This window comes from Furipterus horrens, unplaced genomic scaffold (assembly GCF_987537825.1).
Source record: "Furipterus horrens unplaced genomic scaffold, mFurHor1.1.pri manual_scaffold_9, whole genome shotgun sequence".
NCBI classification, from domain to species: domain Eukaryota; kingdom Metazoa; phylum Chordata; class Mammalia; order Chiroptera; family Furipteridae; genus Furipterus; species Furipterus horrens.
In genome coordinates this window covers 16,799,067-16,824,317 of record NW_028327179.1, presented here as the reverse complement: position 1 = coordinate 16,824,317, position 25,251 = coordinate 16,799,067, and the positions used below count along the sequence as shown (strand labels likewise).

At 36.4% G+C, this 25,251-nt stretch overlaps 1 protein-coding gene across 1 annotated transcript in view; it reads left to right on the top strand.

Annotated features, from left to right (window-relative positions):
- Positions 1-5,746: 5,746 nt before the first annotated feature.
- Positions 5,747-25,251, top strand: part of ABCB5 (ATP binding cassette subfamily B member 5) — an 82,930-nt gene continuing 63,425 nt past the window's right edge. Inside the window, exons 1-10 of the mRNA XM_090287809.1 lie at positions 5,747-5,799; positions 8,354-8,411; positions 10,813-10,963; positions 14,640-14,694; positions 20,518-20,709; positions 20,790-20,961; positions 23,326-23,450; positions 23,534-23,711; positions 24,403-24,516; positions 24,829-24,939. Of these exons, the coding sequence (XP_090143935.1) occupies positions 5,747-5,799; positions 8,354-8,411; positions 10,813-10,963; positions 14,640-14,694; positions 20,518-20,709; positions 20,790-20,961; positions 23,326-23,450; positions 23,534-23,711; positions 24,403-24,516; positions 24,829-24,939 (1,209 nt within the window). The remainder of the gene's footprint in view (positions 5,800-8,353; positions 8,412-10,812; positions 10,964-14,639; positions 14,695-20,517; positions 20,710-20,789; positions 20,962-23,325; positions 23,451-23,533; positions 23,712-24,402; positions 24,517-24,828; positions 24,940-25,251) is intronic.

The following is a 25,251-nucleotide window of genomic DNA, read 5'->3' as shown; positions in this document are numbered from 1 at the left end:
AGCAGAGACAGAGTAGATGGTGGAGCGGCTGTAGCAGGACTGGTTTCCCGCTCTTTAGGATTTCTGGAGGGATTCCGTCGCTTCCTGGTGCTTTCCCGCAAGCGAGGCGGTCGATGGATTTGCCGAGCTCTGCCGCAGTAGGTGGGGTGTCTAGCTCCTCCATGACTGGTAGGTCTGGGATGGCGTTAAGAGCAGTGTCTGTTACGGTGTTCCTCGTCGCGTACAGCTCGAGGTAGTGCTCGGTCCACCGCCGCATTTGCTGTTCCTGGTCAGTGATGACCTCACCTGTCTTGGACTTAAGGGGGGCGATCTTGGAGGGGATTGGGCCTGTTGCCTTCTTGATACCCTCATACATTCCTCGTGCGTTGCCTATATCGGCGGCTTCCTGGATGGTTCTGCACAGGTTTAGCCAATAGGTGTTGGCACAGTGGCGGGCGGTCTTCTGGACTTTGTTCCTGGCAGCCCGTAGAGCTTGAAGTGTACTGGGAGTGGGCGTGGCCTTGTAAGCCAGTAGGGCCTTCCTCTTAGCCTCGATCACGGGTTCCATTTCTTCCCAGTGAGCCTCGTACCAGTCAGCGTTCTTCCGCTCTTTCTTCCCGTAAGCAATAATGGCGGAGTTGTATATGGCGTCGCGGAGACGTGGCCAATTGGATTCGATAATGTCATCTGCCGCCATTCCCTCGCCGAGTGCATCTTCCATCCTGTTGATGAATTGCTGGGTCTTAACTGGGTTGCTGGCACAACTGGTGTTGATGCGTGGGCGACCCTTCATCTTGGAGTGGTGCAACCTCTTCGGCATTATGCGCACCTTGCTTACCACGAGGGCATGGTCCGTGTCGCAGTCTGCACTGTGGTAGCTGCAGGTGAGGAGGGTGCTGCCAATATCCGTTCTTCTGGTAATGACGAGGTCAAGCTGGTGCCAGTGGCGGGAGCGGGGGTGCCTCCATGACACCTGGTGGATCTCTTTGCACTTGAAGAATGTGTTTGTCACGCACAGGCCGTGGTGACACAAAAGCTCAAGCAGTCGCTGACCATTCTCATTGATCTTTCCTCTCCCAAAGTTTCCGAGGCAGGTGGGCCAGGCCATGTGGTCAGCTCCTACTCTTGCGTTGAAGTCTCCAAGGAGATAGAGAGCGTTACTTCTGGGAATCTTGGATAACGCTTCGTCCAGTGCATGGTAGAACTGTTCTTTCTCTTCGGTGGTGGCGCAGAGGGTTGGGGCATACGCGCTAAGAATGCTGACTGGGCCGAAAGTTGTTGACAATCGGAGGGTAAGTAATCTCTCTGTGCCTCCTGTGGGTGGCTCTATGGAGTTAACAAGCGTGTTCTTCACAGTGAACCCAACACCGTGCTGTCTTGGTTGGTCCGGAGACTTCCCTTGCCAGTAGAAGGTGTAGTTGGTTTCTCTGATAGTTCCGTTGTCGGCCAACCGGGTCTCCTGTAGAGCCGCAATGTCGATGTTTAGTCGTGCCAGTTCCCTGTCGATGATGGCGGTTTTCCTGGCACCATTGATCCACAGAAGGTCTGCAGTAAGTCCGGGACACATGGTCCTGATGTTCCAGCTAGCGAGGCGAAGAGCTGGAGGCTTCTTTCTTGTTGTTTGCTTGGAATTGCCTGGTGCGAGTATTTTGTGGCCCACTTTTCAAGAGACGCCTCTCTGATCCCCACACACCCAGTGGGGCAGGTGAGCCATGGCGAGATGGCACCTAATTGGCTGGGGCCTGCCCAGCTTGAGGCGGGCGGTAGCTGTCCAGTGAGGTGCGATGACCTCTCCCACCGTCAGAGGAGACCCCTGGCGCTCGTTTCCTTCGCCAATCGGATGAGCTTATAACCGATAACTGTCTCCTCCCGTGTTAAGTCGACATCTTGCGATGACGCTGGAGTGTCCTCTCCAGTGAAGCTACAAAGCCTGGGCAGGGTGATATGGAGGGCCAGCTGTTGCCCATGCAGCAGACCCCCCCTCTCTTCGCAGCTGAAGGATCCAAGGGGAAAGACAGAGTCAATACAGCTTGGCTTCAGGTGCGCCGCAGGAGTTGCCGGTGTTGACCACAACGTCAAACCGCCTTAGGGACTCCGGCTCCGGATTTTCTGTCGGGGTTTACTCCCTTAGCCTTTCCCCTGAGGAGGTATGCCGCAAGGCAGCGGATGTTTGGAGTCAGAGTTTCCCTTCTCCTTAGCCTTTCCCCTGAAGAGGTATGCCGCAAGGCAGCGGAGGTTTTTTGGAGTCAGAGTTTTCCTTCTCTGGTGTGCCCTGACTGGAAGATCGAACCAGCGACACTTAGCTCGCAGGCCGACGCTCAATCCACTGAGCCAAACCAGCCAGGGGGAAAATGATAAATAGGCCTAAAAAAAAAGGCCTAGAAGGAACACCAGCAGCCTCTCCCACCTGCCCCACCTGCAGCTCTCCCCAGAGAGGAACACATTTAGCTTCTGGCCTCTCCTTCTGGACTTTGTCGCCATGTTTATGAACAACACGACTGTGTTGCAGTTACTTGATTCACCATCATCTCGGAACTTCCTCTTAGAGAAGGTGGGAGTGTAGCTCTCCCACACCCCTCCCTGCAACACACCGCCTTCCTGTCAGCCTCTTATTACCGTTACTGATATGTAACAATTATTGGATAAGCCAATATGTAACAATTACTGGTTAAGCCAATATTCAGTTGTTTCATCAGAATGAGTCTATAAAGATTGTCTGCCACTGAGCCAGGGACTATAACCATAGAAGAATGGTCTTTTAGTTTTTCATGGACTTAATAATTACCTTTGTTTCTGCTGCTTCAAGAATGGCTCCTGCTCTGATCAGTGTGGCTCATTTGCCTGGGCATTGTCCCAAAGAGCAGAAGGTGCAAGTTTGATCCCCAATCAGGGCACAGGCCTGGGCTGCAGGTCCAGTCCAGTGGGTGTGCGTGCAGGAGGCAGCCAAGAGATCTTTCCTTCTCACACCTCTGTGTCTCTCCCTCTCTTTCTCTCTCCCTTCCCCTCTCTCTAAAAGTAAATAAAATCTTTTTAAAAAGAAGAAAACAACTTCCGGCCAAGATGGAGGCGTAGGTAGACATGCTTCATCTCCCTCCACGACCCTAAGAAGGAATACAACTACTATATGACTATACATTTTTTGCCCATTTTTAAATTTTTTATTGTTATTCTATTACAGTTATCCCAATTTTTCCCCCTTTGCCCTCCCCTGCCCATCCCATCCCCTGCCTCCACAATTAATTCCCACACTGTTGTCCATGTCCATGCGTCATTCATACATGTTCTTTGACTAGTCCCTTCCCCTTCTTTCTATACTTCTGTACAACTGGCAGCACACAATTGGTTTGTTTACACCAGCATCACCATAAACACATGGGTAACACATTACCCTATGAGATAAGATAGCTAGGCACATCACTAGGCAATGGAAAATTTTTAGCTTTGTTATCATCTTATGGGACCACCATTGTATATGTGGTCCACCATTGCTCAAAAGGTCATTATATGACACATTACTACACACACACACACACACACACACACACAATGGCGTATTATTCAACCTTTAAAAAAAGAGAAATCCTGCCATTTGTGAGAACAAGAATGGCCCTAGCCATGTGGTTTAATGGTTGGAGCATCATCCCATACATCAAAATGTTGCAGGATCGATTCCCAATCAGGGCACATACCCAGATTATGGGTATGATCCTCAATCAAGGTGCATACAGGAGACAACTAATCAATGTTTCTCTTTCTCTTCCTTTCTTTCTCTTCCTTTCCCTCTAAAAAAAAAAAGCATGGATGAAACTTGAGGTCATTATGCTAAGTGAAATGAGACAGAAAAAGACAAGTGTTGTATGATATCACTTATATATGGAATTTTTGAAAATGCTTTTCTACACACTAACAATGATTAGAAAAAAATTAAGGAAACAACTTTATTTATAATAGCATCAAAAATAATAAAATGTTATGTATGTTTTGCCACAATTCAAAAAAAACTAATTCTGCATTTCTAATATGGTATCAGGTGTTACTGATGTTGCTGATCTTGGGACCACAACGTTATAGAGGAAGAAAAAAGAATAAGAGTTCCTCAGGAGAAGGAAACAGATCTTTTTGTTTTTATAAACTAATGGCTGACACATCATATAAGCTCAATACTTTTTCAATGAACACATGAAGGAATAGATAAAGAAATATAATAGGATGACCAGGAATTGTAATATAAGACAAAATTTGTCAATGAACGTAATACAGATATGAGCAAAGCACAAAAGGAGGTGATTATTTTCAATAGCAACAATGAGGTAATTGAATGAATGCCCTGCGTGTACTATTACTTAATGATTATTTATTATGCCAATGTGACATTGACCTATTAAAGAGATTTATTTTAGTTATTATAATTACTAATTCAGCTAACTAAAAATATTATGGGACTAAGTAGAAAACTGGGTATATAAACACCACAGATCTTTAAAAAGAGTGTTTATTTGGCGCATTGAATTCTCTTTGCTCACCTTGTTTCCCAAGTGCAGTGTGACATGAAGAACACAATGTGCTTCACCTGGAAATTATCCATTGTTGTAATCAGATATTACAGCGTGATCAGAGAATGAGCTTTTTAAAGCACAGTCATGAAAGTGCAGTTAGTGATTTCTTGAGAAGAGAAACCACACATAAGTTTGATGTAAATGGATAGATCATGCACATAATAAGGTGAGCTTCAATTGTTTTGATTTCTTTTTATGAGTGAGTTTTATTATATAATTGTTAATTACCATAAAATACAAATAGTTGAAAGAGTATGTTTTATTACTTTCTTACACATACATCAAAATAATGAAATGGTGTAAAGTCAGTGCAGCAATTGTAAAGATTTCCAATATGGAATTGATTTCTGAAAAGGGAAGAACATACCTTCTTTCTCAGGCAGTAAAAACTGACCCATTAGTACTTATTTCTTCATGTAAAAGCTTACAATTAAAGTGTCCTTTTTTCAGATGTTCAGGTAATATTTAATTAATTAGTAATTCTACTCTAGAGTTTAAATCCGTATTCTGTATAATCATCTCAATATAGACAATATGTTATATGGCCTAACAGATGAAATTAAAATATCTCTATTACATTTGTATTGAAGTGATAATTTATGTAAATAATGGTAATCTTAAGACAAGCTAAGATTCTGAAGTATCATCTAAAGGAAGAATACATTATCCTTAATAGAATTTTAATGATGAGTGAGTTTTCAAAATATTCTATTTTTTAATAACTATTAGTTTATATATGGTGGAAACTCTAACTTATATCTGGTGAACTAGAGAGCCCTGCTCTCTCAAACTCTTCACAGAAACGACTGCACCAAATTTTTACTGAGAAAACTAACCATGAGATAAAGTTTTCATCAATTATAACAAATCAGTGGCAGAGTAGAAATAAAATCCAATGTCCTCAAAACAATGCGTTGTCATAGAATCTGGCATTTCTTTTTTTATTTTATTTCTAGAATTTTCATTGACTTCAAATCCAAGCCCAGAATGAAACAAAGAAGTTATAAATTCAACAGTAAAATCTGAATAGATACCTACCCAGAAACTTCAGTTGGAGTGGGGAGTGGAGAAGCAGTGTGAAATTCAGCAGCATGATTTTTCAGGAACTATTAGGGATATAAAGAATCTTTACATCAACAAGTGCTATAATTTCACATAGTTATAATATATTTGTTAATATTTTGTTTCAGAAGAATTAAAATGTAGCTAAGATGGCAAATTCTGAAAGAGCTGAAGAGTTGCAGGAAAATTACCAGAGAAATAGGTAAGCTTTACCTAAATTCTACAAAAAGTGTTCTGCAACTTCAAAGATACATTATCCTTTTCACAGTTGTAGCAAAAAAGTTTATATTTTTTGCTGAACTTTAACATAATCAGTGTTATAGCTGGTTTAATAGAAATTTTAGGAAGTGTAAGAGTTACAGGATTTATTGATTTAGTACTTCAGATTTCACCTCCTCTGAATTTCTTGTACCTAACCAGATACAGGAAATTCCATTTTAATTCTCTGTGGATCCTTCATTCCACATCACACATTTAGTACAAGGAAATCCTAAATTCTGATTTTTTTTCTACTGAATTGATGTCTGTGTGTGTGTGTGCTATAAAAATTTTCTTCGCCTATAATTCATTATTTAGATATTTAAAGTGAAAATGGTTTAAAATCTATTGTATTTCCATTTTCACCATAATAATTGTGTTTCGTTTCAATGTATAAACCATGAAGCTCAAGTGAACCCTTCTAGATCACTTGGTTAATAAATGAAGAGTTACAGTAGCCAGAAAGGGAGCTCCCACCATATCTGCTCTTCTTCACTTTCCTTTTTTATTATTATTGTACAATATTTTATTGAATTTATTGGCGTGACATTGGTTAATAAAACTGTATAGATTTCAGGTGTACAATTCTATAACACATCACCTGTATATTGTATTGTGTGTTCACCACCCCAAGTCAAGTCTCCTTCCACCACCATTTATTCCCCCCTACACCATCTTCTATCTTCCCCTACTCCCTCTTCCTTCTGATAATCACCATACTCTTATGTTGTTATCTGTGTCTATGTGTTGTTTTGGTTCGTTTGTTTTTGCTTAATCCCTTCACCTTCTTCATGCAGCCCCACTAACCCCTTCGCCTCTTACAGCTGTCTGTCTGTTCTCTATCTATGAGTCTTCACTTTCAACTCTAGTAGAAAAAAACTTTTAAAAGACTACCCACAGGACATCCAGCTAACTCAGTCACTAGAGCATGAGACTCTTAAAAGACTACCCAATCCCTCCTTCCAAGGCTTTTCACACATGTCAATGGGAGACAGAAATGTTTTCCTGAAATAAAATTTATCAAAAGAGAGTTTACTTGATCTTAGGTTTTAAAATCTGCATTTGGGGTGGGGGAAGAACTTTACAATCTTAAAGCACTTTTTGTCATCCATGAATCATCCCAGAGCAATTGGCCCAAAATGTGAGTAAATTACTAACCTCAGATGGAATAAAATTAAGTGACTTCCCATTTATCAAAGCTGATGAAACAATATGCTATAAAACTGCAGGCAAAAGTTGGAAATTTGTTCTTTTGTGATATCTTTTTTAGAAAACTTAATCTGATTCCCTCCAGTCTTCTACTAGTGTTTAAGAATTGTGTGTGTATTCAACTGACAGATCTCCCTTAAATAAATAGATAAAATTTACAGTTTCCACCTGGACCTATTTGAAATGTGAGCTACAAAATAAAATTTTCAATGGTGGACAAAATGCACCGTGTACTTGTTTAATAAATAATAAATAGAACTTTCATTTAGCACTTACAGTTACTCTTCAGCAATTTGTTACAAATGGTTAAAAATTCTAATCTACCACTTCATACCCATTAGGATGGCTACTATTAAAAATAGTAATAATGAAAGAAAACAGAAAATAAGTATTTTTGAGAGTGTGAAGAAACTTCCTTGTGCATAATTGGTAAGAATGTAAAATGATGCAGCTGCTATGGAAACTAGTGTGGTGTTTCCCCCGAGAAGTTAAAAATAGAATTACCATGTGATCCAGCAATTTCACTCTTGGAGATATGTATACATATATAGATATAGATATAGATATATCCAAAATAATTGAAAGTAAGAATTAAAGAGATACTTGTACATCCATATTAATAGCAGCATTATAGTAGCCAAAAAGTAGAAGCAACCCAAGTGTCCATTGATTAAGGAATGGATGAAAGGATTTTTTAACAATGTGGCATATACATACATAGAATACTATTTGGACTTTAAAAGAAGGAAAATTCTGACAGTTGCTACAACCTGAATGACCCCTGACGATGTGCTAAGTGAAATAAGCCCATGCGAAAAGGACAAAATGCTGTACGATTCCATTTATATGAGGCTCCTAGAGTAGTCAGATTCATGAGACAAAAAGTAGAACAGTGTATGCCAAAGGCTGGCAGTTTCAGATCTTTTTAAGATTCGGTGTGTTCTGTGGGTGGATGGTGGTGATGGTAACACAACAATGTAAATGTACTTGATACCACTGAGCAGTACACTTAAGTAGTTACGATGGAAAATTCTATGTTTATGTGTATTTTCCCACAATAAAAAATTTTTACTCCAGATGTGTATTTTCAGTTGTTACTCTAATATGATCAGCCAGTGATTATACTAAAATTTTTGTAGTGTCTATCATTAAATTTGTTTTTAAACTTTCAGTATTGGTATAAACTTGCTACCATGGGTGAAATTTGACATTTTGGCACAATTATAATTGGAAAATGTTACAAATTAATACACACTGTAATTTTTACATTTTGAACATTTATTTTCCAGAGAACTACAAGAACAACTGCCCAAAGTAAGAAACCAAGTTGTTGGACCTTTTGAGATAGTAAGTGAAATCAGTTAAAATGTATGCATACCAGAAAATTTGAGCAGATTTTCAGTAGTGCATAAAATGATTGTTTGATAGTTTATGTCTATTTGAGGAGGAAACAGGAATTTAAAAAATAATTTATGAAAGTATTATTTCCAGTAGGAAAAAATATAATTAATCCAACAGCAGTTCTGCAATACGGGGTAATGAGCAAATTATAGATAGAAAGCTGACAGCCGTGGCTGAGAGCTGCAGGGGGCAGCTAACCGGGGGGGCAAGGGGGGAGATGAAGGGATTGAGCAAAAAAAGGAAAAAGAAAAGGTAAAAAGAAAATAAATGGAACAGGTTTCATTCTTTTAAAAATAACAATATCTATACAATGATTCCAATTTTGGAGAAAAAAGTGTGTGGATGTGTGATACATAAACATTATCAGAGGTTGTTGTGTCTGAGTGATACAGAATTATGAGTGACTTTTACTATTTTGTTTAAATTTCAGTATTTTCCAATGATAATACATTGATATGAGTTGCTTCTATTATTTTTAAAATGCTATAAACCCTTTTTAAACAATAAATAATTATCTAAATATTTGGTAAAAGCTATGCAACAGAGTGTATCAGCACAATTCTTTGCATTATGTTCAAGAAACATTTTCAGAAATGTGTTCCCAAAACTACCCCTCCACCTTCTCTAATCTCTAAATCAGCCTGACTATCAATATCACTAGAAATACACATGAATCTGTACCACTTTTTTTTCAAAAGTCAAATTTTTAAAAAATCTGGCAAGTAGCAGAACATGAGAAACTTTAGCAAGGAGATAACATATTACTCTGAGGGATGGTAGAAGAATAGATAACCTCTTATCTCTAGTACCAAGTACAATGCTATGGCGGTTAATTCATAAATGTTTATTAGCTATTGCATGATTGAAAGAGAAAACATTATTTTTTTTTCAATTTTTACTTACAAAATTGAGATCTGTCTAAAAGGTATCCAGCCATGTAATATGAAAAATAGAGACTTTTTGAACAAGATACAAGATACAAGAAACACTCTACATAGGACAATGACACCTCAGTCCCCTTCAGAGTAGGCACCTTGGAACCTCACATAGTTCTCCCAAAAACCATCAGCTGCCCCGTTGTATATTTCTGAATCTCAAAGATAGTCTGAAATCTCTTTCCTTTCAAAGATGATTTTAGTTTTGGGAAAAGCCAGAAGTCGCAGGGCACCAAATCTGGGCTGTAGAGGGGCTGAGTCATCTGGGTGATTTGATGTTTCACAAAAAAAACTCTGCATGAGAAGTGATGCATGAGTGGGTGTGTTGTCAGGATGAAGCTGCCAATCACCAGTCACCCATAGCTATGGCCTTCTGAATCATCTGAATAGTTTCCACAGAGAAATTTTCAAGCTTAATGAAAAATTGGATGCAGATTCATTGCTCTTCTTGCTCAGTCATTTTGAATGCCATGTCCACACAGTACACATGCTTACTCGACCGCATCTACCACCCCCACTGACTAGTACATGAAGTCATCATTGTTCACACATGTGCATTCCAGTCCACTCTCCTTGGCTGTCAGGTTACATCGATGTCACGCAAACCATTCTCATTATATTAACAGTGGCTAGATTTTTTTCTAGGCAGACCTCATATGAATTAAGTTTCTCTTGCTGTTATTTGAACCTGATTTCATTTCAATACCATTATACATTTTTTCTTGACCTTTCTCAGTAAGATAAATAATCCACATTTTCAAGTTCATGTTTTGGTTTTGGAATAGTGCTGTGGGGACCTGCTATAGAATAATGTGAAGAATTTAGTATCTGACTTTGTTATTTCTTTTTCATTCTAAATGGCTTTACAAGTTATTATAGACCTAATTTATAGAATAGATGTCCTGAGTAGAAAAACATCTGAGGAATTTAAAATAAGAATGAAAACTATAATTTATTACATTTAGTTAACAAATTTTTACTGGATAATTATTGTTCATTGCACTTTCATTGCTATGATGTTGATAAGCCTAGGGAATTGAAAGTTTGAAGATCAATTTTCCATCAGCCAAGACATTATCATTACAGTCTTTTGAAATATCTTAATTTATTCCAGAATCAACTAAGCGGGAGGAAGTCTAATTCATGCTCACATCTGACCTGATTCATGTTACAGGTCTATAATTTGTACTGATTATACTATTTTATATTTTTCAATAATTTCTTTTAAATGCATTGTAAATCCTTAGGATTGGCTATCTTTTTTAACTTTATATGCTTATCCATTATTTCATACATTTATTAGTCTCTTAATTTATAAAATAAAACTTGTTTGATGGCAAAAACTATAGGTTTGGTTTTGGTTTTAATTTTTTACAGCTTTAATGCCACCACATTTTGTTTATTTTCCTCAGTTTCGCTTTGCTGATGGACTGGACGTCACACTCATGATCCTGGGATTACTGGCCTCATTGGTAAATGGAGCCTGTCTTCCTGTGATGTCAATGATTTTAGGAGAAATGAGTGATAACCTTCTTAGTGGGTGTCTAGTCAAAACCAACACAAGTGAGTACAATATTTACTTCTCTATATTACTGGAGATTCAAAAGCATTAAAAAGAACAAATAGTGAGCTCATAATACAGATTATTGTATTGTCGAACAATATCTATATAGTATGTATTTAAGTCATTTATTCTTCTATATTGCCAAAGACTGAAGAACAAAAATTTCTATTCATCAACATTTTTCAGAGAAACAGAAACAATAGGATGTGTGTGTATGTGTACACAAACACACATACATGTATAATACATATTATATGTGTTATATGTTTGTGCGTATATGTATATATAGATATTTACATGTACATACACATATACATGTATAAGTATGTGTGTTTGTATATATATATAAAAAGACAGAGAGAGATTTTAAGGAATGGGTAAACTCAATAATAGAAGCTGGCAAGTCCAAAATCTGCAGGATGAGTCTGTAGAGTGGAGACTCAGGAGAGAACCAGTGCTGAAACTCAAGTCCAATCGCTGTCTGATCATGGTATATACAAATCATCTGAGATTTAGTATAATTTTCTATCTAAAGTACAGCATAGGAAATATAGTCAATTATATCGCAATAACTATGTATGGTGTCAGATGGGTACTAGATTTATTGGCGTGATTACTTAGTAAGTTATATAATGTTCAGTCACTGGGTTATACACCTGAAACTAATTAATATTATATGTCAACTGTAATTGAAAAATAAAAAGTTATTTAAAATGAAAAGAAAGAAATTATGATTATATGAAGATTTAATCAAAGGCTTGAGCCATTCCAGGCCATTTATCTATAATTCACCCTTTAAAAAGAAGAAATCAAGAATGGCTGAGTTATTCAGAGAGCTATTTAGACATGCATAACACTATAGAATGTAATGTAGCAAAGAAGCCAAAAAGAACATGCAGTAAATTATAGTACTAGAGACAAATAGCATGAATAAAGATAGGAGGGGAATCTAGCTATCAGGTGTGGAAAAATGTGTTTTTGTGCTTCCCATAATTATAGATGTCCTTCATATATTGTTACCTCTGTAACATCCTATTTTAGGGTCATGTCCTTCAAGATGACATTCTTTAGATGTAAATTCCAACAATTCTCCTATGCATTAATATGGTGAATATCCTCTTTTTAAAAAATCTGGCAGATATTATAAATATTAATATTGATAATTCTGATACTATATTTTCCCCAAATGTAATAGAAAGGAAGTATCCTTTAACTATTTATTATAACTAGGATAACTGTCTCATTAAAACCTGACTGTCTTTTAGACATAAGCCTGGCTTTATGCAGTATACCTCCCTCTGTGCCCTATTAGTATTTTAAATACTAATTTATGTCTTTTGTTTTCCACCTGAAGGCTTATCTTTCTAGTGTTCCAATCTTGTTCGAGTGGAATAAAGCCATTGCTTTTACATCCATGTCCTTATGTCATGATCTCCTGTCTACACCATTACTATTGGGTTGGCCAATAATTTGTCTGATTTTTTCCATAAAATGGCTCTAGTAGCACTTAGTTGTCTTTAACTTCATTCAGAATAATTTTGTTAGAATGTATTGTGACAGCTGTCATATCAGCGTGCGCTGAAAAAAGAACTTACCAAAATTGGTGAATTTTTGTGTAGCCATTTTAATATTGAAGATGAAAGAAAATATGCAATATTTTGGCATATTATGCTTTATTGTTTCAGGAAAGGTCAAGAAGCAACTGAAACACAGAAAAGGTTTTGGGTAGTATATGGAGAATGTGCTATGACTGATCAAATGTGTCAAAAATGGTTTGTGAAGTGTTGTACTGGAGATTTCTCACTGGATGATGCTCTGCAGTTGGGTAGACCAGTTGAAGTTGATAGCAATCAAACTGAGACATTAATTGAGCACAGTCAATGTTATACCATATGGGAGCTAACCAACATAAAAAATATCCAAATCAATAAAGTTACTGGTGGAAATGAAAAATGTATCTTTTATTTTATGGAAAAAAACAAATGAACTTTTTGGCCAACCCAATAATGTTTTAATATTTTGCTGCTAGAAGCTAAATTAAGAATGTTATTTGTTTGTTAAACAAAAGGAACCACCAATTCACTGAGCAAATATTTGTGATTGCTAACTATGCCTCTCTGTGTCCAAATGAAAGAGTGAAGGGGGAAAGGAAGGAAAAATCTAGCAACCTAAGGCAGTATCCTTGGGAGTATTCCTTCTGTTAACGATCTACTCAGTAATTGATTGCCTTACCAGCTTTAGATAGGATAGGCCAAACACATCTCATTGATACTGATTTGAATTTGAATTTTTGATTTCGTTTAAGGCTTCTCCAGTTTTTTTATTCAATTATTTCATTGTGGAGTATACTAACTTCTACTATTGATTTTCTGGAGGATAATAGATGAGGACTATCTGCTCCCAAAAGTGAAAATATGAATATAACTATTATTGATCAAGGGCTCATTTTTCTGACAACATTGAGTTTTTGCCTGTTACCTATATTAATAAAGTCTCCAAAATGAGACTATGCCATTTTTATGTGATTCTGGGTACCACTTTTAGAAATAATGTTTATTATTTTTATTAGCTCAATTAATCTGATTAAAACTTTTTACTAGTCAATTCTGATACTTCTATGTTAATTCTGATATTTGGAATAACCTGCTTTAAAATTTTTCCTGCCATAATTTTATAAATGGATTAAGAGGGAAATTATTGTTTGCATATAAATAATGATCATAAACATTATCATATGTGAAAATGTTGTGGTTATGTAAGAGATGAAGAGGTATGATGTTGCCCCAGCTGGGTAGCACAGTTGGTTGGAGTGTCAACCCAGACACCAAAAGGTTGTAGGTTTGATCCCCGGGGCGCATACAGGAGGCAACGGAAGGCAACCAGTGGGTGTTTCTCTCCCTTTCTCTCTCTCTCTCACCTCCATCCCCTCTCTCTCTAAAGCCAATAAAACATATCATTAGGTGAGGATTGAAAAACATAGAGTCATGATGTTTGTAATTCACTTCAAATGTTTATTATAGAGAGGTTTAAGAAAGAATATTATGATAGTGATTATTAACCACTGTTTTGTGCTTTTGGTGAAATCATGACCTTGGTATACTAATTAACATTTGATGTATTTTTTACCAAATATATAAAAAAGTTTATATCAAAAACTTGTAACTGAAGGCATATTTCAAATACTGTTCTATTATGTTGCTATACTTGTTATACTCAACATATATCAATGAGCTTTATTTATATTTTTCCCCTGACTACTGCTTCTAGAACTTTCACATTTCCTTGCTTTTTTTGGACTTTCTGAATTATTCCCAGGGGCATCTCAAACAGAATATAAATGCATAATCTCTGCAGAAAAACAGAGTTTTATTACTATTGATTATGCACAATTGTTGCCTGAAGTCAGAGATGTCCTAAAGATATCTTCCCTGGTATGAACTTCATAGTTAATGTTAACTGATAATTTTTCATGTTGCATAAGCCCTTCTTGAGACCAGAGATAATTATTTCAAATTTTAAATTAAACAATAAAAATAAGGTAATCATAAGTCTGTGTGTAGGCATTAAGTTTATTTTCTTGAGATGCCCTATATTTGGTTTGGAGAGCTATGTATGAAACAGTATGGCTAATTGTAAGTTAACTGCCTTTATAATTTAAAAAAAACTTTTTTACAGCAAATTATCAGAACTGTACTCAGTCTCAAGAGAAGTTGAATGAAGAGATGATTATGTAAGTCAAAATGAAATGTAAACATCATGTACTTGCATGCCACTTTCTTTAATGCTTATAAGGAAAAAACTGAAAACTTTGATCATTAGTATTACTTACAAGTGATTAGAGCAAACGTGTCCTCTTCTTTCATTAAATATATAATTATTATAAAACGTTTTCTTCTATTAAAAAAGGTATGTAGGTTCATATGCTTTAAGTTGTATTTGACAAAATAATCATCAATAGAAAAGTTGTTTTGGGCTTTGCATTTTCACACCAATTTTTCCTCTTAGAACTAAAGGTACTTATCCTAGAGACTAAAGGACTTGTTTTTCCTTTTTTTCAAATTATTTTTCTTACAAAGCTTATAGAAAAATGTCACTTCTATGGACTTTAAAAAACAGAGAAGTATGCAACAAATAGTAAAAATAATAAAATAGTAAATTTGATTGGCTAATTTTGGAAACTAATTATTCAGACAATTATAATTTTATTTAGACTAAAAGTTGTAAAGTCTGAAATAAGTAATTTATAAGGACACATTGTGTTAGTAGTTTTATGTATGGAACAGTATGCTTTCCTCTGTCACATGTATTGAGCTTATTAGATAAAACTATGAGTCTTTACTATAGACCTAAGTGATTTCTCATGTTTTCACCCAAAAGTGAAGCCTCCATGTTGCAAGGCCTTGGAGACACCTATCACATCACAGTGACACCCTCTGGACCATAATTCTACTTGTACTGTCCAATATGTTAGCCACAGCCATATGTGGCTGTTTAAATTTGAGTTAAATAAAATTAAATATTCAGTTTCTCATTCTCGGTCACATATCAGGTGTTCAATAGCCACATGTGGCTGGCTGCCATATTGTATAGTACAGGTAGGGAATATTTTCTTCATCACCAAAAGCTCTGCTATACAATGCTCTTCTCTACAATGTGAATGGTATCCCCTCAAGTTGTGCTTTGCTGCAGCTTCAACTTTCCTTGAACAAAAATTCTTTTTTGTTTAGCAATTTTTATAATGTGTTTTCTGAAAATTTCTAATTAGGATCCAGGGTATTGTCTTCCACTGAATTCTATTCTTAAAATATTAAAGCAGGATTTTGATGAACAATTATGAAGTATGAGTTTCTCACAAAAATTTGGGAGCTTTTAAAAACAAGGGTCTCTGTTTAAAGAACAAACAAAAGGAAAAAGAAGCTGAAAAGATATGTCTGTGTACTGTTATTAAAAGGTTACTAAATTTATTTTTAAAACATTTTTAACATTTATAATGTAGTATTTGTTATGCTATTGTTTCTCAAACCAGTGATCTGTTTTGGAACTATTTGATATATATGACTTTAAAAGGTTCCATGGTCAAATTGGTTTGGAAAACACTGTATATGGCAGCCTCCTCTTGGATGCTCACAGGACAGAGAAACAACATAAATGCTCCATTTAATTCTTGTTTTCCAAACCTATGTGACTATGGAACCTAGTATTTCCCCCTGATACCTAGTAGCATTTTGATGACCACATACATGTATGGGAATCATTGCTTTATATAACTTTGTAAATTAGAATAAGGTAATACCTCTTTCATCCATAATCATCAGGAACTGAAGAATTTTTTCTACCTATTTTCTAAAGACAATGACTCATAGCCTTATATAAATGTCATGTTTTAATACTAGGTCTATGCCTTTGTTTTATTTATCAGTCAGTTATTCTGAAAATAATTGAATCTCATCTTGTTGAATTGGATTATAATGACTAAATAGTCCCAAGATTATTGTTGGTGAATATGATACCTCCTCTTTTGCTGTCAAGAATTAATTAATTCTATATGAACTTTGAAGCAACTTGTTCCCTCCTTTTTTCTACTTTGGGTATATCTACTCTAATCTACTTGAAAATGAAGTGGCAAACTAGATGACCAAGACTGTGTTAGACTTAGTTTGACTGCATTTAATGTAAAATCCATCATAATAATTACTTAACTGTGATAGAAATGTATTTCTCTCACACATAAAAATCTGTAAGTAGGCAGTCTAGGCATAAAATATGGCTCAGATGTCATCAGGGCCTCAAGATACTTCTGTCTTTTTACCAGTCATGTGACCACATCCATTTTATCTGGGCATATTACCACTCCAAATAAAATGGAGGTTCTCTTACTTAGGAAGGTCAGATAGTGGTTTCTGCTGCATCATGTTGTAGCCTGGAACAGTGGAAGTGACTGCTGTTAATAGGTAATACATCCTAAAAGTAGGGGTTGTTACAGTTCATGGATCTGAAACATCCTCAGCTGAACAAGATTGAACTATTTCTTTGCTTTTAGATTTTTGAAAATGTTTTATGTATATTATCAATTTCCAAGGGGCTGTGGTGCTAAGTATGCAGTGTTTCCCAAACCTATTTGAGAACCCTTTTTTTCTCAGAAATATTGCCAGTGTGATTCAGTTCAAAAGTTGGGAATTCAGATAATAGATTCAGGATCCGGATGGTGGGCTCTGCACCTTTCTAGCTATAGACACTATCAGGTAACTTCTATAAGCTCCAGCTTCTCCATCTGTAAAATGTGATGTTAATACTTTCTGGAGACCCAATGATGTACAGATCTGTAAAGTGCCTGACATAATATTTAACATACATGTGTGATAAATGGAGCTGTTAAATCGATCTTAGTTTGCACAGTTTTGAATTAGAATTCTTGGACACTGAAGGAAGTTTCATTTCCTAGTGCAGAATAAAGCCTGGGTTCTGAGACTACTAGGGTTTCCTTTTCTGGGTCCCAGGTAGTTTGGACAACTGATTAATAGGTAAATGAGGAGTTATTAAGTATGCTTCTTCTATGTGGAATAAATTGAGTGCATTTTTTCTTTTTTTTCAAGGAATAGTCTTTTAAAAAGTGAATCGGTGCTTACATAAAAATTATTTTAGTTGTTTTTTCTGATTAAATGCTAAATGTAACCATTGTAGAAAATGTGGAAACATAAAAATGCACAAAGAACATTAAATCACTGATAATCCCACTACTAATGGATAATAAATATTAACCTTGGTTTATATTATTACAGTGTTTTTACATATACAAGTATGCATATATAATTTTAATGTTATTGGAATTATACTGCTCATATGATTTTAGCTTTATTGAGGCATGATTTACTTATTATAAAACTCACAGCTTTAAGGGTACAATTTAATGATTTTTAGTAAATTTACAGAGTTGTGTAACTATCACCACAATCCATTTTTAGAACACTTCCATCACTCTACAAAATTCCTTTTTTGCATGCAGTCAATCCCATAATAGTTGCTTCAGGCAACTGTTAGTCTGCTTTCTATCTGTAAATACATTGCATATGTATAGAAATATATGTCATGTATGAGTTTTGCACCTGGCTTCTTTAATTTACCCTAAAGTTTTTGAGGTTCACTGATATTGTGACATGTATCAGTAGTTTATTCCTTTTTATTGCTTAGCAGTAATCCATTGCAAGGATATATCATATTTTGTTTATCTGTTCACCATTTGGATTATTTCTGTTCTTTTGGCTATTAAAAAATAATGTTTCCATGCTATAAATATTGATATATATGTGGGCATATGTTACTATTTCTCTTTGGTAGATTATGTAGGAGTAGAATTGCTGGCTGAGCCCTGGCTGGTTTGGCTCAGTGGATTGAGCGTCGGCCTGCGAGCTAAGTGTCGCTGGTTCAATCTTCCAGTCAGGGCACATCAGAGAAGGAAAACTCTGACTCCAAAAAACCTCCGCTGCCTTGCGGCATACCTCTTCAGGGGAAAGGCTAAGGGAGTAAACCCCGACAGAAAATCCGGAGCCGGAGTCCCTAAGGCGGTTTGACGTTGTAGTCAACACCGGCAACTCCTGCGGCGCACCTGAAGCCAAGCTGTATTGACTCCGTCTTTCCCTTGGATCCTTCAGCTGCGAAGAGAGGGGGGGTCTGCTGCATGGGCAACAGCAGACCCTCCATATCACCCTGCCCAGGCTCTGTAGCTTCAGCTTCACTGGAGAGGACACTCCAGCGTCATCACAAGATGTCGATTCAACACGGGAGGAGACAGATACCGTGTCACTCCCGAGTTGGACTGCACAGCCATTCTCGGCGGTGCAGATAGACTCTTAAGAAGCTACACCATCGTCTCTCGAGACGGACGGCTGCCGACGACGACGGAGAATTGCTGGCTCCTAAGGAAATTTATGTTTATCTTTTTAAGAAACTGCCCTCTGTTTTCCAAAGTTTTACTTTTACTTTCTCACTAACATGTGTAACAACTCAAGTTTGTCCACATCCTTGTCGGTCAACACTTGTTATTCTCTGTCTCTTTGTTATAGCCATTGGAGAAAATGTGAAGTTTACGTAACTAATAATGAGCATTTTTTCCATGTACTTTTTAGGCATTCATATACTTTCTTTGGTGACATATCTATTCAAATATTTTGCCTACTTTTTAATTGTGTTGTTAGTCTTACTGAGTTGCTAGTTCTTTATAAATTCTAAATACAACTTCTTTGTCATATATATGATTGGCAAATAGTTTCTCCTAGTCTGTGGCTAGTCTTTTCATTTTCTTAAAGGTTTCTTTTGAAGCACAAAAGTTTGAAGTTTTGATGAGGTACAATTTATCGAGTTTTTCTTTTATGGATTGTTCTTTTGTATTTAACAATTCTTTGCCTAACCCAAGGTCATGAAGATTTTCTCCTACATTTTTTCTTTTTTTTTTTTAAATTGTTTTTCTATTAGAGTTGCTCCATATTTCCCCCATTGCTCTTCCTTACCCCAGCCCCACCCCCACCCCCACAGTCAATCCCCACCCTGCTGTACATATCCATGGGCCATTTATACTAGTTCCTTCACTAGATATTTTCTTCTAGAAGTTGCAACATTGTAGCTCTTACACTTGGATCTGTAATCCATTTTGAGTTTCTTTTTGTGATTATTGTAAGGTAAGTGTCTAACTAATTTCTCTATTGAATTACCTTTGCACCTTTGCTAAAAATACTGTCCATAAATATAAGTGTTGGTTTATGTTCTCTTAATTCTGTTGTATTTATTTATGTTTATCCTTATGCTACTATTACAGTGTCTTGATTAGTGTAGTCTTAGACTTTAAATAAATAAATAAATAAATAAATAAATAAATAAACATCAAGGAATGTATGTCCTCCAACATTGTTCTTTTTAAAAATTTGGCTATTCTACCTTGACCAGTGTGGCTTAGTTGGTTGGGCATCATCCTCCAAATCAAAAGGTGGCCAGTTAAATTCCTGGTCAAGGCACATGCTTGGGTTGTGGTTTTGGTCCCTAGTTATGATGCATGCAAGGGACAACTGATCAGTGTTTCTCTCTAACATCGATGTTTCTCTCCCTCTCTTTCTCCCTTCCTTGCTGTCTCTCCTTCTTCCCCCACTGCTCTCCCTCTCTTTCTCCCTCCCTTGCTGTCTCTCCTTCTTCCCCCACCCCTCTCCCTCTCTGCCTTCCTCTCAAAGATCAATGAGCATACCCTTGAGTGAAGATTAAATAAAAATAAGTAAATTCTTTTAGTCAAATATTGTGATAGGCTGGTTCAATTCCCAGTCAGGTCACATGACTAGGTTGCAGGTCAGGTCCCCAGTTGGGGGCACAAATGAGAGGCAACCACACAGTAATGTTCTCTCTCTCTTCCTCCTTCCCCCTCTCTCTAAAAATAAAATAAATAAACAAATAAATATTTTTTTTTAAATATTGTGATAGGTTCTTGTTTGTTTTGGGGAGGGGATATTGGTACAAGGGAAAAAGTTGCTCTTCAATCTCACTAATATTTCTGATAATCTTTTTTCTATTTTAGGTTGACCCTGTATTATGTTGGAATAGGAGTTACTGCCTTGGTTTTTGGCTACATGCAGATTTCCTTTTGGATAATGACTGCGGCACGACAGATCAAGAGAATTCGAAAACAGTTTTTTCATTCTATTTTGGCACAGGACATCAGCTGGTTTGATGGCTGTGACATGGGTGAACTTAACACTCGAATGACTGAGTAAGAGGATGGATGTGTAGCATATCAGCTTTGTTTTCATATAGTCATATAACTGATTTTGCTGCATTTATTTGTTTCAGTGACATCAACAAAATCAACGATGGTATTGGAGACAATATTGCTCTGTTGTTTCAAAACCTGTCCACATTTTCTATTGGCCTGGCGATTGGTTTGGTGAAGGGCTGGAAACTCACCCTAGTGACTCTGTCTACAACTCCTCTTATAATTGCTTCAGCGGCCATGTTTTCTAGGGTAGGCAAGATGGCTAACGCAGTGTTGACTAGAAGCAGGAATGTGAACTAGGTGTTTTACTGTGTTTGTCAGAAAGGCATTTCTTTTCATTTTTTTATGTCCCAAAATAGAATGCGACATTATACACCAAAGTTACTTTTGATTTCATTCATAATTAATCACCTATCTTCAAATTATTAGGCTACAGTGAAGTTAGTTTTAGTACCTTGCAAACATTAAAAATATTCCTCTTCATTTAGTAGTCTAGTGCAGTTTCAAACGACAGCACGGGTGAAGTATCATACACAGATACACTGGACACTGGCAGTGCCTTATGTGTTCTAAATTCCCAGATAAATATGTTGCAGTTTGTTCCACTAGAACAGAATGAGAAAATCCTAGAAGAGTAAATACGTAAACAGTTTTTTATGAAAGCCATTTGAAGTTTAAATTTTTAATAAGGCTCTGAATTATATTTAAAATGTTTTTCTAATGTATATTTTTATGTATTATGTAAATTTTAAACAAATTTTGTACCTGCATTTGAAATTATATTTTTGCACTGTGGTACTCTGAGTATACTACAAGATATTAATCTATTTACAGCCTGATTTTGAAACCAATGCTCTTTGTGAAGTCTAAAAACAACCAAATACATCCTTAATAGCTCTCTCCAAATCAAGTTTTTTGGCAATTCTAACAATGTGTATACCCATCTCGTAGATTTGAGGCATAGTGTATTCTGGAAGGATGGATAAAGTCTCTAATTTTGCAAAGCTAATTTTTCTTTATGAAAATCAAAGCCATAATATACATGAGTTTCTTTGCAACAACACACAAAGTCAACTGAATAAACATATTTAGCAATAAAAGTATTTTGTGGTTGAATAATTCCTTATCGATAGACTTGGATGTTTAGACAACAAGTCTTTATTTAGTGTGACTTCTACTGTTGCCCTGGTAACTCTTGTCAAAATCATCACCCCTACTTTACTTGAAATGAAGACCTCTCAGGAAGATTACCCACAGTATGTTACTAAGATCAGATCTTTAACTTAATTGCCCAAGCAAGTGAAGTGGACAAGTTGTTTAAAAGGAACAGCACTGAGGAATCTACGTTCTAGATTCCTTCAATTAATTTAATTTGGAAAATATTTATTAAATACTATATACAAGGCTTTTTGCTAGGTACTGCTTTCCTTCTAGTGATATATTATAGAAATGATTATCTTTGAAAATAATTTTTAAAAAGAAAATAATAAGTATTACTCAGCTTCTGAGTTTAACAACTGTCTAAGTATTTCTAACATAAAATCAGCTCCAATTATGTGAAATGTACTTTGAAAGATTTGTTATGTGAGTAGGAAATAGACAAGCTAAGAGGACAATTTTCTTCCCATTCCCTTTCATTGAACTGTTGCGCTAATAACTAAATTACATTCTTTACTAATCAAAGGAGTAGTAAGTGCATTTAACAGAGAAAAAGGAGCCCTGGGTGCTGTGGCTCAGTGGATTGAGCTTCAGCCTGTGAGCCAAGTGTCGCTGGTTTGATTCCCAGTCAGGGCACATGACTAGGCTGCACATCAGGTCCCCAGTTGGGGGCACGAGTGAGATGCAACCACACAGTGATGTTTCTCTCCCTCTCTTTCTCCTTTCCCCTCTCTCTAAAAATAAATAAATAAACAAAACTAACAAATAAATAAATATTTTTTTTAAATAGAGAAAAAGGCCCATTCTGTTTTTAAATTTTGGGGAAACCACATAAACCCACCTGATATCACCAAGAGTGATATTCTTCTCTCTTTCCCTAGAATCTCACCTGTTAGCATTTGGAGATACAGCATTTAAGAGGAAGGCTGCATTATGCAGTAATCACTTCTGGGCATACGCAGGATCATCTTTCTATTTCTGCCACAACCCTGCAACCAATATCCTCTAGAAGCCTTGCTTTTCCATAATAACAAATGAAATGTAGTTAAATTAGGCTTACTAATTTCCAGAGTGCATCCAGAAATAACTGTCTCCCTAATATCCTCCGAATCAAGCCTTCATTAATTATATTAACAGAAATACCCATTTTCTAATTTTTAAAAAATACAGAGGGAAAATAGTGAAATTCTACTAGTAGAAGGCAAATATATAGATTTAGATTCTAGGTTATGTCAAGCTAAGCTCTTTCACTGCTGTGAGACTTCAAAAAGTCAATTAATATTTCTGGTCATTGGTTTCCTTATTTGCAGAATTATGTGGTTAGATTAAGTGATATTAAGCACCTTTGCAATAATAAAACTATGTTATTCTAGATTATACCTTAGTTAAATTCTCTATACATTGTTACTACTCCAAAGTCATTCTTTGGTTAACTCTGGGCATGGTTTATTACAGATAGTCATCTCATTGACCAGTAAGGAATTAAATGCCTATTCCAAAGCTGGAGCTGTGGCAGAAGAAGTTTTGTCATCAATCCGAACTGTCGTAGCCTTTGGGGCCCAAGAGAAAGAAATTCAAAGGTCTGTTCTTTCAAAGATGATAATATATATTTGGTTTTATTTTTCCCCAAAGGCTACTACATTATGTTTTGTTTCTTTTTAAGGTATACACACAATCTAAAAGATGCAAAGGATGTTGGCATTAAAAAGGCTATAGCTTCGAAACTCTCTCTTGGTGCTGTGTACTTCTTTATGAATGGAACCTATGGACTCACTTTCTGGTATGGAACCTCCTTGATTCTGAGTGGAGAACCTGGTTATACCATCGGAACTGTCCTTGCTGTAAGTCTTGTTTGAGAACAAAAGTGACTGGCCTAGGTAAATCTTTTCTTACTACAGTAGAGTAAAAATGTCTCTTTGAATAAATTAAATATTCAAAGATGAATATTTTAATAAAAAACTATTTGTGTCCTTCAAATGATTTGTATATACATTTAAGCTATATTTATGAATGGCAGTATATGTTCATCCAGCCTGTCTTCTAAAAGCATTGAACTTTAAGAAGAATCATAATTTAATTTTACACTGAGAGATAGAGTTTTCTTAATCCAGAGGTCACAAAGGCCAGTCTCTGGTGAGACGTCTTCTTTTCAGTCTCGCTGATGTACAGTGGCACTCTACTTTCACCTCACTGAATGTCTTCCCTCTGGAAGTATTCTGTGGACTGGACTCTCCTGCCCTTCCTCTGTCCTTGATGGCAGGCACTCCTCTGTAAACCAGTTTTCCTGCTCAGACTTCCCAGAAGGTGATAATGACAGGACTATGGGACAATCAAACATTGATCCATATTAGGAAAAGGCCAAATATACTTGTACTAACTTGTGTTCCCTTTATATTTCCCAGCAGTTTCTATTCTCTCCTATCTAATGTTCCTATTATCATGCTGAATCTCAACAAAGTATACATTTTATTCTCTTGTCTCTCTTATACAACTGAGGAAGGATAACTATTTTTGTTGTTGTTGTTCTTGTAGGTTTTCTTTAGTGTAATCCATAGTAGTTATTGCATTGGAACAGCAGCCCCTAACTTTGAAAACTTCACTATAGCCCGAGGAGCTGCCTTTAATATTTTCCAGGTTATTGATAAGGTAAGATTTCTAATTCCTTTGAAAGATAACTAACATTTCTGCAAGAAAGAAACCCAAAACAGGCACACTCATTTCACTAAAACAAAAAGATGGGCAAAATCCATGTCAGACAATTGGCTATGGAAAGAGAGGTTTTTTAATTTTTCTACAAGGAGATTGTGTTTTATTAAAACCTTCATTCTAAATTAGTGCACTTCTAAAGCAAAAAGGAAAACATTGTAAAAGAACACCGTCTTCAAACTATTTTTTAGAATCTAGAGAGTGTCAATTTAGTCCCCTGAAGACTTATAATGTTCTCTTTGTTTTTCCAAGAAACCTGCTATAGGTAACTTTTCAACAACAGGTTATAAACCGGAATACATAGAGGGGACTGTAGAATTTAAAAATGTTTCTTTCAGTTATCCATCAAGACCTTCTGTCAAGGTAGGTTACAATTGATGATAGAATTGTACAGTTTTCTGATATTATTGTCTACTGGTTAAGATCTCCTATTATGATATAATCTGGAATCATTTTGGCCAAGATTGATCTATTTTGCTCAGAAACTTGAGAAACAGAGAGCAAATGAGGAAAGAGGTGGTGGGAGGGAGGAAGAAAGGAAGGAAGGAAGGAAGGAAGGAAGGAAGGAAGGTAGGAGGGAAGGAAGGAAGGAAGGAAGGAAGGAAGGAAGGAAGGAAGGAAGGAAGGAAGGAAGGAAAGAATGGAGGGACGGAGAGGAAGGGAGAGGGAGGGAGA